Source organism: Dermacentor albipictus, chromosome 1 (genome assembly GCF_038994185.2).
Source record: "Dermacentor albipictus isolate Rhodes 1998 colony chromosome 1, USDA_Dalb.pri_finalv2, whole genome shotgun sequence".
Taxonomy (NCBI): domain Eukaryota; kingdom Metazoa; phylum Arthropoda; class Arachnida; order Ixodida; family Ixodidae; genus Dermacentor; species Dermacentor albipictus.
This window is the reverse complement of record NC_091821.1, coordinates 455676918-455695460: the sequence shown is the minus strand read 5'-3', so window position 1 is coordinate 455695460 and position 18543 is coordinate 455676918. Positions and strand designations below refer to the sequence as shown.

General features: G+C 42.3%; 1 protein-coding gene across 2 annotated transcripts in view; it reads right to left on the bottom strand.

Annotated features, from left to right (window-relative positions):
* Positions 1 to 18543, bottom strand: part of LOC139054784 (platelet binding protein GspB-like) — a 107393-nt gene that overhangs the window by 31962 nt on the left and 56888 nt on the right. For both annotated transcript variants that reach the window (XM_070532395.1, XM_070532396.1), the window contains exons 18-22: positions 14422 to 14520; positions 11458 to 11535; positions 5310 to 5422; positions 3085 to 3143; positions 1108 to 1159 (exon numbers count right to left, since the gene is read on the bottom strand). In XM_070532395.1, the coding sequence (XP_070388496.1) occupies positions 1108 to 1159; positions 3085 to 3143; positions 5310 to 5422; positions 11458 to 11535; positions 14422 to 14520 (401 nt within the window). The remainder of the gene's footprint in view (positions 1 to 1107; positions 1160 to 3084; positions 3144 to 5309; positions 5423 to 11457; positions 11536 to 14421; positions 14521 to 18543) is intronic.

Here is an 18543-nt window from a genome sequence, read left to right as displayed (position 1 = left end):
CCATGCGGTTCTATACACGTTGCCATGGAAGGCAAAGCTCGTCAAAATGGTAAAATACAAGACAACTAGTTTATGAGAATTATTGGCTACTCTGTGAGCGTATTCCTGTTCGAGATCTCCACACGCTCCGGCGCCACCCTCAGATGAATGAGCTCGAGGTGCCATGACCTCCGATTCCACTCTCGGCACGCCTCCACTTTCGCTGGTTTATCTAGTTTCTCTCTTGGGCTATCATTATATCGCCGCTACCTCACGAGCGGCCGAACATGAAGGAACCACATGGTCAAACCGTCGGTGTCATCTTTAATTTGCTTATAGTTCCACCCAGTGCTTTCGCATCTAGTTTATATAAAAATTCGAGCTTTTAACGCGGTCGATAGAAAGGAAAGGGTTGGCATGAGGATACCCCACGTCAACACAGGTGCATTCGACGGTGGACGGACAAATAATATAACTCCAAAAGGTGTGACTCCAGGTGTGACTCCAAAAGAGGAGACACACCTGCTGCGCGCGCACCACAAAAAGGGTGTCAAGTGTGTAGGGACATAACATATTTGCATAATGTTTAGATAGCTAGCGGGACAGTAACGGCATGGGCGATATTTATTCCGATATTGTGTTCATAACAATGAGCGGCGCTGGCGCGTAACATTGCCTAGCCCTCCATGTTTGAAACGAAGAAGACTCGTGTGCAGGGTGCGCCCCTGTCCACAAAGTGACTTTATTTCGACATCTTGTGGTCTTGCGCTTTCAATCCTTCACGCTTTGTTCACTGACTACCGTCGAGCTAACTCAGTCGAGCAAGAAATTCGGTGCACCCTGCACAGCAGCTAAGCTGTTATGTTGCTGTTGCTACGCCCCATATTATTATGTGGTTCGGCCCCAGATATTCTCTTTTCTGCAGTACATCTCTTAAATTCATGGCAATAAAACATTTTTCTCATAACGTTACGGTACCCAAAAATGTAGCATATGCTAGCAGCTTCAGAAATAGCCGTCAATGCCTAATAAAAGATGTTGTGATATCACTTAAGGAACATGACCAAGAAGTTGTTCCAAGATAATGACAGCTTATTGCCGGGAAAGCCATACGACAGCGTCACCTACCTTTCTCGGGGTGAAGTCGGAATGGAGTGATTGAACATTCCCATGGGAATCACTGCGTATGTAGGCCGAGAAAAAGTAAAATACAAACTGTAAAGGGGAAGCGCTATAGATATAGCGCATGCGAACAAGAAAAGTAATTTTATTTGTTTCGTTGCAACAGCACACGCAGGCGTAGAAATAAAGGTTCTGTCTGAATAAAAAAAAGCTGTTTTTTTCTTGCGGGTGCAAGAACCACGATATAATGATCAGGCACGGGTATTGGGGGATCCTTGATTAATTTTGACAGCCTGGCGTCTTTGATGTGCACCTAAGTCTATGTACACAAGCGTTTTTGTATTTTGACCCAATCAACATCTAGTCACCACGGCCGGAACTTAAACCCACGACCTAGTGCTAAGCAGCGCAACGTTATAGCCACTAAACAACCATGCCGGGTTCTGCAAGAAGGTAATAGAGCTCGAAGAGGCGGCACGCGGATGCGAAGTCATAATTTTTTGTGCTGGCATTGTTGCGACTAAGCTCGCTCGAACTATAATTGGCCAATTAAGTAAATCCTACACTATGCATATATATATATATATATATATATATATATATATATATATGTGGTGTCAGTATTTGTTGGCTTCTTATGATATGACTATATATACATATATATATATATATATATATATATATATATATATATATATATATATATATACATACGGTATCTGATCCTGAAAGAACCCTGTGATGGGGAATCACAGGAACACACGCATCTACAATCAACCGACTTGCTTATGAACCTTACGATAGAGTTACACGTCGCCAAATCATTTTTCGCTCATCTGTGCGGAAGAGCCAATGAACTGAAAATCACCGGGTACAATTTTCTTTTTTATAATTACCTCGATAAGATATGATAAATACAGCACCACCACTTTCGAGTTGTGTATATTTAGCCGACTTCGCAACTTATACGGCAAAACTTCCAAACAAAGTTGTCTATAGGGCGTTTGTGGAAACAGCTAATTGGGCAGCTACTTGCTTGTTCCATATTCGTTTTTTTTTGCGTCCAAAAGGAAGTCTGCGAAATATCAGATAAAAAAAGTGTGTGAAATGCCCGCATCTGCTGCCACCGCATCTAGCCTGGTCTTCTGTCGGTTAAATTGTGACAGGGTAACGACGCAGGCGTCGGCCGCGGGATTTGCGTTAGCGATCGCTACCGTTCACGCCGCGTAAACTTGCCCTCTGACATCTTAAGCGACAGCTCAACCAGGACAAATTCACTATTCGTTCTGATGCTGAACATTTCAGACCACTGCAATCGCGATCATCACGCGCGCATATCACATTTTTTTCTTCACAGTTCGCAACCTTCCTTCACGATACAACAAATAACAAGTAACAAGTAGGAAGTTTGACGCTGCTGATTTGGATCTTTCCTAAAACGCTCCCCAATTGTGTCTTGAAAAGTTTTGCCCTAAGGTTAATACTTGCAAAGGTGGTTACCTAATCTGCATTAAATAAGCAGCACTTGTTTTATGCAGCTGCAGGAACCAGAATTTTGTAACGTCCTGCTACAGTGCTTCGGCACAATTCTTTACCTTGGCTAAATTCGGCATAAAGACCCGCTAAATCAGTAATTTTCTTGCAACATGTTCAGAGACTGCGTTCCGTTTCCTGCCTCACTGCATGAGGGTTCGGAGTGTTTCTTTTTATATAATTTCTTTCTGCGCAAATAGAGATAACTTTATTTGTGTCTGTTTTCTGATGCCACTAACAATATGGCTATAAGCGTGAGGGCTATCAGAGGGAAGTGCTCATTGGCAAGAGGGCTACGGATGCGCGTGCATTGTGACTACGGCGAATTATAGGCACATTGGTTTTGAGTTGGTGAGCTTGTGCCCACAAGCTTGCATTGGCAGTCACTGCACAGGTCAGTCCGCATATCGACATCTTTAACAGGTTTAGGGACGCCAAGAACCGACTCACAGATAGTTTCGTGCTGAGGCCAGTGGAGACAATCGGGGTTAAACAGAGTCGATGCGTATCTGTAAGATGGAAGGAATTGATACAAACGTTGTCTTTTATAAAGTAATTTAGTAGGGGGCACATATAGCACTGCCTGTCACCTGCGGTGCGGTTAACGGTAAAGCACGGGCTATTTAAAGAGAGATGGTTACGATGAAACTGCACCTTTGTAGTAGACGCATTCTTGAGTTCTCCCCAAGATGCAGGCTATTTTTTACTTGAACGCAGCACACAAATGATTTTTCCTATCTTTCGAAGCATGCATCGAAGAGTATTATTCAGTATGCCGTATTTCCGCTCGCTTACGTTATTCCTGCGAGCATAGACACTTCTGTTCGAAATTACAAGCATAGAAAACATCAAACTGGAAATTTTCGTCACCACGTTATTACAAAGAATACCGCGAAGTCAACAATATGTTTTTTTTTTTTCAGTAGGGGCCTTTTTTACTGAGTTCTGCCGAGATTTCGACAAGATTTATGGAGACTACACTGATTCCGCCTAGGTGTAAGTTCAAAAAGGTGTACACTGCAAGAGACGAGACGCCGAACCATTTGGCCATTTCCGCCAAAAAAATATTTCAATTTCTTGTACTTATTCTTACTCCTGCAGCCCCTATGACCATGTTTTTCTATCAAAACATAGGACCGTATAACATAAAACTGTTCCAACCTCCTGACGCCAAGCTTACGTGAACATCGATGCAACCATCTGGCGTTGACTCGCATCCTTCTTAGAACAGGCCAATGAAACGCTTTGTTCGTTTAGAGGAGGTCATTTTTGTTTGCTTTAAGGCGAATTTCTTTGCCATGCTTGACAGGTTTTGCTTATCTTAGTGGCTGACCCGAGGCGAGGAGCATGCCAAAGTGGAGAGGGTGTTCGTGGCACCTGCTATAGGCTAGTGAAAGTAGTCTACCTGATGAGGAGTGTGGTCCCAGCGTATGTTACTAGCCCACTTCTTGTTTAGCTTTCAGTGAGTGATAGAAAATCGCGCCGGCGTGCAACTGAAGCGTAAAAATGCAGCCAAAATGGACCCTAAGCGAAGAAAATTTGGCATAGCGATGACGTGCACGTGCTAAGAGGTCTCGGGAACGTTATAGTGCCACGCAAGAAATTTTATTATACGCAAATAAATACATTCCCCCTGGCAGCGCCGAGCATACAGTGTCAGAGTGATCGGCGGCCAGCCATCTTCTATTCATTTCCTACCGGGACAGTCTACGGCTATTCTGAAAACGAAATCAGGGGCCGAACTCGCAAAGCTTTTCGTTCGTAAGTTCTGTTTTCATTGGGTGGTAGCCTTCTCTAATAATATGTCCTGCATCACTATTGGCTGTCACGAACGCTTTAAGCGAAAGAACGTTTTGTGAATACGGGCCCAGTTTTGTTCGGCACATTATTACATATTTGCTGCGTACACGTCCCTTAAGCAAAGAGCTTTCGCTGTTTGGTGACGTCGCGTGACAGGCACGCGAAGAGTGCACAAATCGAGAACGTTCGACCAATTGCTGAGGGCTGATGGCGGGAAAGGCGCAGGATCGGAAATACATTTTTTTCTTGGGTCTAATCATGCTTAATCGAAGTGTAAACGTCATATCAGATCAGCTTGGACAGCTTTCCTGACGTTGCGTGACAGACAAGCGAAGTGGGGGTGGCACTGGCAAAAACATTTGACCAATCGGGGATGACTGATTGTAGAAACAAAATAGAAACGTTTGGAATATTTTTACGTTATAGAGCCCATAGTCTCATGCCTTGGAGCATGGCTAAAAAGCAATACGTGGCTTCAGGGGGCTACGCACTGCACAATTTACCGTTGCAGCACAACTTAAAGGAAAAACAGTGCTTTTAGTAAAAAATAATCGGGTGCTTTCCACACACCATACTCAAGTAGATGCCGATATATGTGTATGTATAATTACACTGGTATGCATACCAATATTGCGCATAATTAGTTTTTAGGTGCACATCGTTATACATGAAAAGATTTAATATGCGAGAGACACACGAGCAATACACATAAAACTACATAAACCACTCTTCTTTAACATGATATACATCTGGACTCAAGCTCATGACCCTCATTTCATAGACCAATATATTGTCCGTCGTCCCATACCTCTCAATGTCGTTTAGAAAGCTGGAACTAAAGGTGACCAACTTTTCTGATTCCATTTTTTACGCACCTCTGGCCTTCTAGGATGCTCTGCTTTGGGTCTCTCCACGCAGACCCAACGAAGGCGCTGGCTTTCAGGAAAATGTCCAACGAAGAATTCACGTTTTGCAATTTCGTCTGCATCTGAGAGAGTGTAAAATCCCACTTGGCATCACTTGAACAACCATACCGTTCAACTCTCTCGAATTTTTCGTAATGTTTACGAATTTGTTAGTTCTAAAATCTCACGACATTTGCGTCAAATTTTGTGGAAGTTTCCTTACCCCCTTTGTAGGTCCTCTTTGAAATACCAAAACGATCAAAGAACAACAGAGGGATTTTCATGCAGATTTAAACAGACAGGTTTCTATACCAGGTGGAATCGGAAACATCAAAGTAACTTCAAATGTCCCGGTTATTTCGAAAAGAATGTTATTTTTGTCAGTTTATTCCTGTGCACAGTTTGTTGAAGAATGTGCACTGTGTTTGAACGTAAATCATTGTAATAAAATGCGTATGAATACCACGATACGTTCGCGTACCGGGCGAACTAAGAAAATGAAATCTGAGTAGCATCTACATCCCGCCCCTCCCCATTTGGGTCGTCTCTCCGGTGTTTTGCGTATTTAAGGTTGGACAGGTTGGTAGGTATAAACAATCCATTTCGGTTGTTAGGTTGCATCACCATAATAAAAAATATATACGTGCCACTGAATTGTGCACGTGCCATTGTGATTTCATGCATTTCAGGCGTTTAAATGAATGCGGAATTGAAGAGAAGAAACTTGAAAGGAGTGCTGGGACGCTCAATGTGGTAGGTCCTTTCTTATTTTTTCTCTTTATATCTCATTTCTTGACAGCTCTGAAAATGCATGAAAATTTCGCTGCTCAATTTCGGTGTCATGGTAATATTTTCGTTCTTGGTAAGTCGGTCCTTATCTCTTTCAACTATTTTTGGTCACGCTTTTTTTTAGTGGCTCCAACTTAACCAAGCACGCCTGCACAAGTTATCTGTGTATGCTTGTATTGTAAATTTGATAAAACATGCCGGTTATCCTTAACATTTGCTTACGAAGAGCCCTCTTAGGTGTCATATATTTCGCTCTTTTTAAATTCACCTTGAAGAAATTTCCGTCTTTCGGATGACTAAAATTGGCCTAACAAGCGTTTCCTCTGCTTCACGCAGGTCAGTGATTATTATTCCACAATTGTGAGCGATTCGTGCTATCTCTTGTTTCTGCCGTGCCCACGTCAGGGCATTTTTAATGTTTGTGAAGTGTTTAGAATGCGCAAGCTCATGGTCTGGGGGGACGTTGAGTTAAATCCCGGTCCGAATACGGGAGACCCCAGCACAATAGATCTACTAAGGCAGTCGCTGCTGGCCCGAATAAACTTAGACGAGGTTGCAGCTCTTCGGGTACAACAGGTAAGCATGGAAAAACTGATGTCCGATTTAACCTCCAAGTTTGCCGCCTTCGAAAGCCGTGTAAGCAAGAATAGAGTATATTAAGGAAACATTCAATACACTTCAGGCTAAAGTCGTCAATTTAGAGGACAGAAGCGGGCGCTCGAATATGATGGTTTTTGGTTTGTCCGAAGACGCGGGGGAAACTGTGTTGGAACTAAAACAAAAAGTTGTTGATACATTTACTGAAAAGCTTAGCATCACCTGCGAATCAATTGGAAGAATTCACCGCGTTTGATAACCTGGAAAGCAAAGACCAGTTATAACATTCTTCCAAAACTGCAATGAAAAACAGTAAATTAGTAAAAACACTTACAAACTTAAAGGAATGGACTTATCTGTTCAACACGATTACTCACACGAGACACTTCGCAAAAGAAAGATTCTTTGGCTAGTGCCAAACGGGAGAAAGAAGACGGAAGGAAAATAATGCTGACAAACGATAAGCTGAAAGTAGACAGTGAAATTTACGCTTGGGACGACGCCACATGTGCGAGGGTCCAACTGCCCAGACGTCAGTCCAGTTCAGCCACTGAGTGACGTGTCAGACTTCCAGCAATAAGGAGCTACGCCTACTGAACCTAATGCCCGTAGTATAGCTAATAAAAGCGACCAACTTGAAGCTCTAATCTTATATTATAATCTGCATATTGTGTTAATCACCGAAACTTGGCTGAAAGATGAAATAAATGACGAAAACGTTTTTCCTCCGTTGTATAATGCCTTTCGTTGCGACAGACAATCAAGGGGTGGTGGTGTAGCTGTGTTGGTGAAGCAGGGCACCCAAGGTTTTGTTTTACCTCATCTTATTCATCACGAGAGCGCCTCCTTAAAACAGTTTGGCTGGCGCCGGACTTTGCTTTTATTTGTGGTTTACCGACCACCTGATTCACCATAAACGTTTTTTCCCCGACTTGGCTGATCACATGTCTCAGTAGATTAATGATAAAATAATTCTTGTTGGTGATTTCAACCTGCCTGGACTGTAGTTGTCCTGTTTCTGGGGCTGCCCCTGGCAAGCATCCCATTTTCGACATTATGTTACAACATAACCTTCAAAAGGTGGTTACAAAACCCACGCGTGTCCATGGCTTGGGCTTGGGCTTGGGTCCAGGGCTTGGGTTTCCATACGTGCTCCCATACTTAACCTGGTGTTTATCAGCCGATTGATTGAAAATGTTCGTGTCTCGGTGGAAAATGGCCTGTCCTATCACAATATGGTGTATTTTTTCATGCAGCATCCAAAATCCCAACAACTCGCCACCTACGAAGTCTGCCTGTGTAAGAAACTTTTCGCGTGCCAGGGACGAAAGCGTGCTTGATTACCTTGATCTATGCCTGAGCAATCTTGAAGGAAATGATGTGTATATACTACGGGATAAGTTTAAAAAAATCTGCACGTACTGCATAAAACATTTTATTCCCAATAGAATAAAGAAAACGCACAAAATAAATCCCTAGATCACGAGTAGGGTCTTGCATTTAAAACGAAAACTAAAGCGATTAAAGCGTACACGTGTCTGCCGAAACGCTATAGCAGCTGCAACACTTGCACTGCGTCAAGCTGTCAGGCAATCAAAACGTGAATACATTGAACACACGCTGCCGAGTTTTATTCAAAACACTCCGCAGAAATTCTGGAGACACTTGTCCAGGAAAAACAAGCTCATCGACCAAATTATGCACAATGACGTTCCTGTCACCGATAAAGCAAGCATTGCTGAACATTTTATTACACATTTTACAGTGCTTTTTTGGAAATCCAATTCCCAAATACGACAAACAGCTTCATCATGTCCTCCCAAACCAAGCATTGCATCTTCTGCAAGCGTGTTATTCATGTTGTTAAATTTGAAAACAAAAGGGTCTCCTGGTTCTGACGGGATTCCGAATATGTTTTTGCAGCGTTAGAGTGAAATGATATCCGAATTTCTTGTCATAATTTAACGTGCAAGCCTATCAACTAGCAGCGTTCCTTCGGATTGGAGAGTTGCGCGATTTGTGCCAATACCTAAGAAAGGTACCACATCATCTGTTACAAATTTTCGTCCAATATCGCTTACATCTTCTTGCAAACTTCTTGAGCACATTGTAGCCACTTATATAACTACTTTTTTTCTAAATGACAGAGACATTCTATCTCCATTTCAACACGGATTTAGAAAGGGACTTTCAACGGTTACCCAACTAACATCTGTAGTTCATAGCTTTGTTGATACACTAAACGGGTCCGGGCAGATTGACGTTATTTTTCTAGACTTTAAGAGAGCGCCTGACCTTGTTCCACATGATAAATTAATATGTAAGCTTGAATCTACGGGGCTTCCTTCTTTCATATTTAACTGGGTGTTTGCTCACTATTCTAACCGCACACAGTTCGTCAGCATTGATTCTCATCGTTCCAGCCGCCTCCCAGTCAATTCTGGCGTACCACAGGGAAGTGTGCTGGGACCCTTACTCTTCTTAATATACATGAATGGCATTATTGATATGATTAGTTAACCAGTGCAGATTAGGCTTTTTGTCTACGACTGTGTCTTGTTTAATGATATTAGGTATTCTGTAAATCAAGTCATCCTTAATTCTGACCTTCGGAACATTCATTCTTGGTGCAATCGATGGGACATGAAGCTTAACAATGACAAAACAGTCTTCACGAAAGTTACCAAATAAAAAGAGTAGGCTATAATTTTCATGCAACCTTCCATCTCACCCGCTCGAGGAAGTTAATGAATACACTTACCTAGGTGTTACTATAACCAATAATCTTACTTGGAAAAAACATATATCAAACATATGCGCGACAGCTTTTAAGAAACTTTGGCTCCTCAGGCACAAATTAAAGGACCTAAACTCGAATATGCATGCACCGTCTGGCACCTTAACACAAAACGTAACATTAACGCGTTGGACATGATCCAGCGAAAATCTGTTCTATTTATCTTTAACAAATACCGCTTTACTGACTCCCCGACCACTCTCATGCCACAACATACAGACACTGGAAATACGAAGAAAAATGCAAAGATTGAAGTTACTTTTCTTAATCAAAAATAAGAAGCTCTCCATGAGTCCTGGTCCACTTATTAAGACCACCACAACACGCCTAACAAGACATTCATCACGCGAAATTCCTAACACCGTACAACGCTAGAGTCAAGGTTTTTAAGTACTTTTTTTTCCGCGCACTATAACTGAATGGAATTTACTCCCGACTGATCTACTAACCAGTACCGATGCCTTCCACAAAATTACTTATTGACAGTTGCAGTTCTTGTTTTCTGTTCCTGCTATGTGTCATTGTTTATATATTTTTACTGCCATTTAATTTGCTGTGCTGTTTGGAGTTGTCGTCGTTCCCTTTTGTTTTGCCCCTCCTGCTACGACCCCTTTAGGGTCTGCAGTATGCTGTAAATGAAATAAAATTGAATTGACTGAATGACTCTTTATCGAAGAACATTTGAAGTTCGTGATTTATTTCAGGCACAGGCATATAGCTTAGGGACAGTGCATGCATACGCGCACCTGCACACACACATCGCTGGGGCAGTTCCCATGATTATAGCACATGAGTCAAAGAGACAGGAAAGAAGTCCTAATTGAAAACGAAAGGGTAAATATATTCGCATGAGCAATCTCAGGCTGCACAAGTAAATTTTTGATGCAGAGTGTAAATACAAAACATGAAACTACTTAAGGAACCCGCTAGACAAAAATAGTTGTGGTGAAGAAGGTAAAATATTTTAGGGGAACTTATGCAAGAAGTGGGCTCACAAAGCAGCCAGAATGAGAACAAGACAACTATTGCCACTACTTCCCTGCTCCTCTGTCTGTGCCCTGTTTCATGCTGTTACATTCATTCCTGCCATAAATATTTGAAAAAAAAAGATTTCCCACTATCGTTACTTTTGAAGGAGAAAGAGAACTTCGGTACGCGACCGCTCAGTGATGTGAGAGAACTAAATATGGACGAGCCGGTATGCAGTAAACTAAATTAAGCACAAAGCGCCAGCAGACACGGGATGAAGTGGACGAACGCCGATATTTTTTCTTCTTCGTTTCGTCCCTTTGTCCTTTAGCGCTTGGTTCTTACTATGCACTAAATGATGACACCCCTGTTTTCTATTCGTTCATTTTGTTTCATTTATTACTTTATGTACCCAAAACAGTTCTACGCCCTAGAATTGCTGTACTTGGGTTAGACAAAGAGTTCTTCCACTGTAAGAACAGTGGAAGAGTTGAAAATGTCTATGTCCAGGATGCTTTCCATCGTTGAGCTAATAGACAAATAAATGTTCGTTGACATTAGGCCTTATTACGACAACCATAGATGTCATAACTGCGGTTTAAACCTTATCAATATAGGCCTTTCTAGCTATTACACATAAAGATACTATTGCATTAATTCCATTTTCGATCTGTCATTACGAGTTAACAATTGCAAGAATCATCTACAGTAACACTTGTACAAAAGCCCATGTCTATCATCGCTTTATCTAAATTAGGAAGGAACACCACCGTGTTAATCACGGTACGGAATTTCAGTAGTTCTACAGCGGTACGTCCATCATTTTTATTCCTTTCCAGTACGATAAAACCACATCGAATATTCGCTCGAACGAGTTCAAATAAACGATGATAATAACAATATTAGAATTATGTACACGCTCAATAATTCAGATAAATATGACAACCAAACCAAGTGATAACCCACCTGCTTTGCATAGTCGATAACTGCCTGGTGAAAGAACTGCCGCAGGGGAGACAAGGAATACATGTTGGTTGCCCTCGCCTGAAATGCAAACACAAACATTTGCAGTGGTGCACATCTGTGACGGAAGCGTGCATTTCATCCAGGTATCTCATAGAATTACGCTGAATAGATCAGGAAAATGTAAGACTGTTCATAAAATTCAAACATTCCCTAGAATTCTCGTTTACCCGAAGAACTATAGATGAAATCATATTTCTTCGCAATATCGAGCCTCCACGTAGGAATTACCGTGTACTTTCAGAAAACAAAAGTCGCAGTTTTGCCCAAAAGACGAAGCAGGATTGAAGTAGAAAATTAGTAGACAGCGATAAGAAGTAGTTTTATCAGCCGCAGAAACTTGTCAACATTCGTTTAATGACTAAATTAACAAGCATGGGGTCACGCGCCCGCACCAAAATACGATCGCATCTCAGTACACGACCGCGCACAGTCGCTGTCAAAATGCTGGAGTGAGGGCTCAGGGGCAGCAGCGAGTGAACTGGCTTTCGTGCACCCTCTCGCGTCAAGGCTAATTAAACGCCGAGAACACCACGCACACGAAGCTATCAGCACTCGCCGCACTCTGTCCCCATAGAAGGTCGCTTTGAAGGTCGCGTAAAAGGCGCCCCCCCCCCTACCTTCCCTCCTCACGGTGCTTAGCGCCCGCCGGCTTTCTTTGCTTGCTTGTACGAGGCTGAGGCACCATCGTCGGCTCACCCTCGAACGCTTTTCCTCGCCCTCACATCATACGGCACGTGGCGACAACGTTATCGCTCTTGCACATTATACGCAACACGACGGCAACAGCGACGCCGACAGAGCCGCATAAATGATGCTGCAGTGTCCATGTTATTGCTATCGCAATAATAAACAGGGCAATACTTCCACATATCTCGGACAAATGGAGCGATGGTAAGCGTCATCCCTAATAATGTGACGAAATTATTCTGTAATGTATCGTGTTCGATGTATTCTATCGCATCATATATTTTTTTGAAATGCTTGCTTCTAAACGACATGCGTGTGAGGCTTTAGTGCGAGACAACGTCAGCAATACTAAAAAAGCCACCATTATTGGCCTTGAAAATTAGTGTTACCAAATGCATTTAGCATGTAGATGCGGCTTTATTAGCTCTAGCAGTTCTGCGATGGCTCCGTAATGCAATTAGGATGTAGCGATTTCTAAACGACATAGTTAAGCTGTCATGGTCTGCCAGGCGTTTAAGAAATGCACGATATCAAACGTGACAGAAGGGAATGCAGATATGCCCTAGAGCCGTTGATAGCAATAAAGAGGCTTTCAAAAGCAAATATGAGAGATGCCCTATTTCTGTACCTCGGGTAAAAGGAGTTTAATTTTTCCAAGCGATAAGAAATTATTATTAGTACGTCTGTTAAAGTGGTAAGCTGCTAAATAAATAATCAGGGGCATCCAACGTATACTTTCTTTAAGTGAAAAATCGGGGCCTGCGTTACCACCGAAAGCATAGCAATTATGATTACTCGCACGTAAGGAGTGTGCGCGTTAAAACACTAGGCGCGATAAAATCCAGTAAAAACGCCACGCTGAAAACATCAAGTGAGACTATTTATGCGAAAATGTCATCTTGCAGTTCGTGGCAGTGACATCGGTCATGCGTAGTGATATTGGAAGTAAATCTTATGATGGTATCTTTACCACTGTTAGCCTTTCACAATGCTCATATGCTTCTTGATATTGGACACAACACTTATAAAACTAAAACACACTCGCAAAACCGAAACGTCCGTTCGATACGAAAGTGGCGATGGATTACGAGTGACTGCAATATACTGAGCATCTTTTGTGCCCGTAGGATAATGCTGGAATGATGAATTCCTGCTGATTATTCACGATGACGACTTGAATTTACAAGCCCCTACTACACTAACGAGTCCTGTTTAGTTCTGTTGTACTTGGAGGACGTATTTTCTCATTGGTGAGATTGCATTGGCAGCTTTCTCGCCAAATATGTTTTGTTTCACCCCATTTTTATGTATACAATCATTCAGTTGAAATACTTTAAATGATTGGCACTATTTCCTAATGTATAGTAATAACAATAACAAATACACTGTTTGGGTTATAATTCATTCTAATTCATTTGTCTGTTTCGAGAACTTGATCAAAAAGTTTGAGTGCTTCGGTTCAGAGATCAGTGAACAAGAAATGAAAAAAAGAAAAATATATTTACATCTGCTACGAAGCTTATGGACTTCGTCGGGTTTCTTGGTCTGCTACACTAGCGTACTGGCCTTTCGCGTACATAAACAAGGACATCACAAAAACAAAGCGAGACAACGCACGGGAAGAAAGCTAAAACTATGAGCACAGGCGCTTACTGTTAATTTCAACACCGAATATCTTTGGTTTCTTCAGCTGTTTAGTTAATGAATGAAGGCACGATGGCCATGATTTTCCCTTGTGTTGCCTCAAGCTGACTTGAACATAACACAACCTATACGAGATACCCATCCTAATCGTTCAGGAGCCTAATTTGATTGATTTGCCCGAGTGCATATCGAAACGTGTTGCCCAGAAAAATTCGCTACAGGTGAGCGGTTGTATTTTTTTCATTGCGTTGAAAAAGAAGTTCCGCCTAAATAAAAGACTAGTGTCACTGGTAGAATAACACGAAGTATTTCGGAGACGCTCCTTCTGTGTATCTTCTTTTGTGGTAGCCTTCCTTTCATTGAAACGGTAATTTCACATGATAATCGCGAACAAGCAGTCCCTCATGACATTCTACATGCGTATTCCTCACATGCGACGCAGCAATCATATGGTATTCGTATCATGCAGCATTAGCTGAAGAGATATGAATAGATTACCGCACGCTGCAAATAATCTAAAAAACAACAATTTGTCGCGCTTCAAGAGAACGCTTGATAAGTGACAATACTGACCTTCCACCTAAATATCTGCCTGGTCCAATTGTCCAAGTAGGTCACACTTCCTACCTGGTCAATGAATGTGCTCCGCACTTCCTCCGCAATGACGTCAGCCTGTGCACATTGACAGCAGCATTAGGATCTTACCCAAGTGTGTTAGCTCCTAGCCATGCTCAGGCAAATTTGAGCGGTACATCAGAGCAAACAAAGCATATTTAGAATGGAAACCTCTTTGCCAAAATTCGTAAGTGCAACAGTAGTAGATTTGTACCTGATTTTTGTAACACGGCATGAATATGGCGATTTCTTGCCGCTTGTCTGAAGTGCAGCTGCCACATGCATACGTGCACTACGTCAGCAGCCGATACTAATCAAACTGCAACGTGCAGTGAAACGCCAAGGCACCAGTACGGTGAGTAGCAAGGATTTTCTGCACTTCGCTTGCACTGCAAGAAATAATTGAATATTTTAAATGCTTATTGAACATGCTTGGTATATTTATTGCTGCGAGATGTGGGTGACCTAGTTCTTTTTTATAGCTGGAACGTCTTCCTTTGAATAATGAAGCGCGCACGTAGTCGTAGTGTCATATCTACGGGGACCAGAACACTGGCGCTATAACGTAAAGCTAATGCGAACATTTCTGTTCCTGTTCTGTGATCCGTCCTCCATGATTGGTCAAACAATTTTCGGGCTAGCCCCCTCACTTCGCCTGCCTCTCACGCGACATCCCAAAAACCGCGAAAACGCCCCATCTGATATGATGTCTGTACAATAATTATTGATGGTTAGGCCGAAAGAAAGAAAAATAAATATTTCTCAATCTATGGTTTTTTCCCCACAATACTCTGTGCTTGATCAAATGTTTTTGGGCTGCACCCGCTTCGCCAGTCTGCCACGCGGCGTCACATAATCGCGAAAACTCACCGCGTCAAAGTGACGTGTACACGGTAAAAACACATAATTGCGCCGAACAAAACTGAACCTTTCTTTTTCTGAATAGCCCGGGACTGTCCCGTCTTAAAAGGAATTGAAGATGGCTACCCGCCGATTGCTCTGGCATTACCTACTCGGAGTGGCCTGGGAGCATGGGTTTAGTTTCGTATAATGAATATTCGTCCGGGGTAGTATAGTGTTATGGTGTCCTTTCGACAAGTACACGACATGAGTTTACTAACTCTTCTTTGCTGATGATCCGTTCTGGCAGCATTTTTAACGTTTCAATGCACGCCGCCGCGATTTTCTACCATCCCACGCAAGCTAAGTAAGGGAAGCGGACCAATGGCAGACGCCCCCAAAACCCTCTTCATGCCGTTTTCCACTTTCACTGTGCTGGCTCGGCCCCATCGAAACTCTGTCCAATTGAGCGTGCTCCTTGCCACCTCGTGTCAGCCAATGCAATAAGAAAAAGCTATTGAATGCACGGAATGTTATTCGCTTTGAAGACAAAGAAGTGAGCTTCTATAAACGAGGAGCGTGTTTGATTGGGCTTTTCAAACAACGCTGTGGGTTACCGACCGATGCTCGCCTCGGTGGTTATACAAATTTGACGTTACGATGTTGGAATACAAACAGCTTGGAATAGTTTTACGTTATGAGGCCCTAGTTTCAGCACAATATGTTCAATTGAATGTACAATATCTGAATAAATTTTCGCACTATGCAGGCAGCCCTTTGTTCCATAATCAGTTTTACTTTCCTTGTAGGTTTCAAATTTACGTAAAACACTTTTCTATACTGTCGTCTGTAGTTCTCTTTGCAAGCTGTATGCCCACATAGCAACGGAACCCGTCACACGTGTACTTTGTGCGTTATTTTTCACGAGCGTCCATGACACAACACTGACCGATTTGAATGGAGGATTTCCAAGCTGTGCGACGAAGAGGAAACTGTAAAATGATAACTTTGACTAACACTGAACATACTTCGCTAATTTTTTGTGCCAAAATAGCTGTGGACCTGTTACAGAGGCTCTTTTGGGGGCTACTAGATAGTTTGGACCGCCTCGCGCTTTCAGCGTGCACCCAACGCATGCTACACGGGCGTATTTAGATTAAAGTGCAATTGGAATGCACCCGCCGTGGGAGGAAATCGATTCCGCTACCACGTGTTCAGATGTGGATTATCATATTGAGTAAGCCTCCATGCTGAGCATTCAATCAGTTGCTGAGCGATTACAAAATAGTTCACAATGTACCACGCTCTTTTCAGTGTACTGTCTTGCTTACCCCAAGCAACATAGCACGAACACTGCTATTCAAGCATATCCTTACATCTGTCAAAATTACCAGCGCAAATAATGGCGGTGCTCGACGCGAGCATACATGTCGCTCTCGAAGGTACCAGTGTTAGTGAAAGTTTCATAGGCCTCATTTAAATATGAAGGCTTTACCGCTACATTGTGTTTCCACTGCACCTTTTTTGCGGAAGGTTACTGGTAATTGAAGAACTCCTTCTGCTGTTTTCTCGATTATCTCTGATGTTCATGTTGTTTCCTTTCATGTATGGAAAGCGCATAGAACGACTTTATTCCCACGAAAATACCAGGCCACGCTACTGCGCATTGCTCTGCCAGCTCGAAGTGCTCGTGCTGTAAGGTGATGATGCTCGTATGAAGAATCGCTTATGTTGGGAAAACTGACCTTGCGAACACCCTAAGCGTAGAAACATTAGGATGCACTTAGACTGAGGCTTGCGACTCTTATGCAGTATCTGTTTATTTTTCTGTGCACATTATTTCATTTTTTTGTTGAATCCGAAGTTCATAGCACCACTCAGTAAAGTGCCCTTGCGTTAACTTTTCAAATGAACTGCCGTTCTTCTCGGGTGCTTGGAGAATTAACTGGGCCCTTGTTGCCATTCCTCCGCTATAGATTCTTCAACAGAATATTTTGCCCATATTATTCGATACCAACGTTGTCATGCGCACCGACACAAACACTTCGATGAATGACATGTCCCGAGGACCGCAGACTTATAATAGTGAGTTGGTTACTAGTTATCGTAATCATGGTTGATGGCTATGAGCGCCAGGTGCCATATAAGGAGGCGCGCCTGCGGAAAAGCTTTATTTTTTTGTAACCTTTTTTTCAGATATGTGCACATGTGAGCTGGTTGTTTCATTATGTGAGTGCAAACAGCGCAAAATAACAGGATGTGAGGAAAAGACTGACAAGAATGAAAATGACAGTTCTATATCCTTTTCTTACGTCCTGATATTTCGCGCTATTACGGCTCGAACTAATTTTTTTGTTTCAATATGATCGAAAAAACTACGTAATGGTAAACATGTATCGCAGTAAACTGCTGTAATTTTTTGTTTGCCAAGTCCTTATGGCTTTCCGAAGAGCTTGCGCTGGTATTTCGACCAGCACAATTTCAACAGCTTGTACCTTGATACTGAATTACGTAAGCAGCTACTAAATGACTAGCACGAAGAATGATTTTGACTCAGCCAGAATTTGAACTTGCTTGAGAAGGGAACAGCCTGCGTACAATTTCCTCCTCGTACCGGTAAAAGATGGCAGCACTGAGCAGCTTCAAGTTTAATGGATTCTTCAAAGTTTTACGTTCTTTCCTTATCTACAAAATTTGAATATGCTTCATTTAATAAAACGCTTTCTTATTTTTGATACACGTGTCATATTTTGGGCAGCCTCACATGTTATGTTACTTTACCAATCATTTTAACTGCCATGCTGACCCAGATGCTATGGTGTTAGCGCAAGGCCGGCAGTTTGATTAGAGGTCGCAACGGTGGCATTGCGATAAATGTGAAATGAAATAAAAAAAACTCTACCGCATGAAGACATGGGTGCTTGTTTATTCCAGATTGAGATGGCGAAAATTGTTCTCTGGAGCCATCAATTACGGTGGCTCTTGGAAATCTCCTGTTTGCTCTTGCACGTAAAATGCAATTAATCAATCAAGAATGCAATCAATCATTCAAGTCCCGATACTTGAGTTTTGATTAATGAAAACGTTCAGCCAGTCACTCATTCCTACTTACCGACGTTAGCTAGTTTAGCTGTCTACCTGTGCACCCGAACTATCTAGAACATGCTTATTTAGCTTTCACATAGGGAAGCCCAAACGAAAGTAGCATGCCAGCGGCGCATGCAAAGCGCGTTTCGCGAA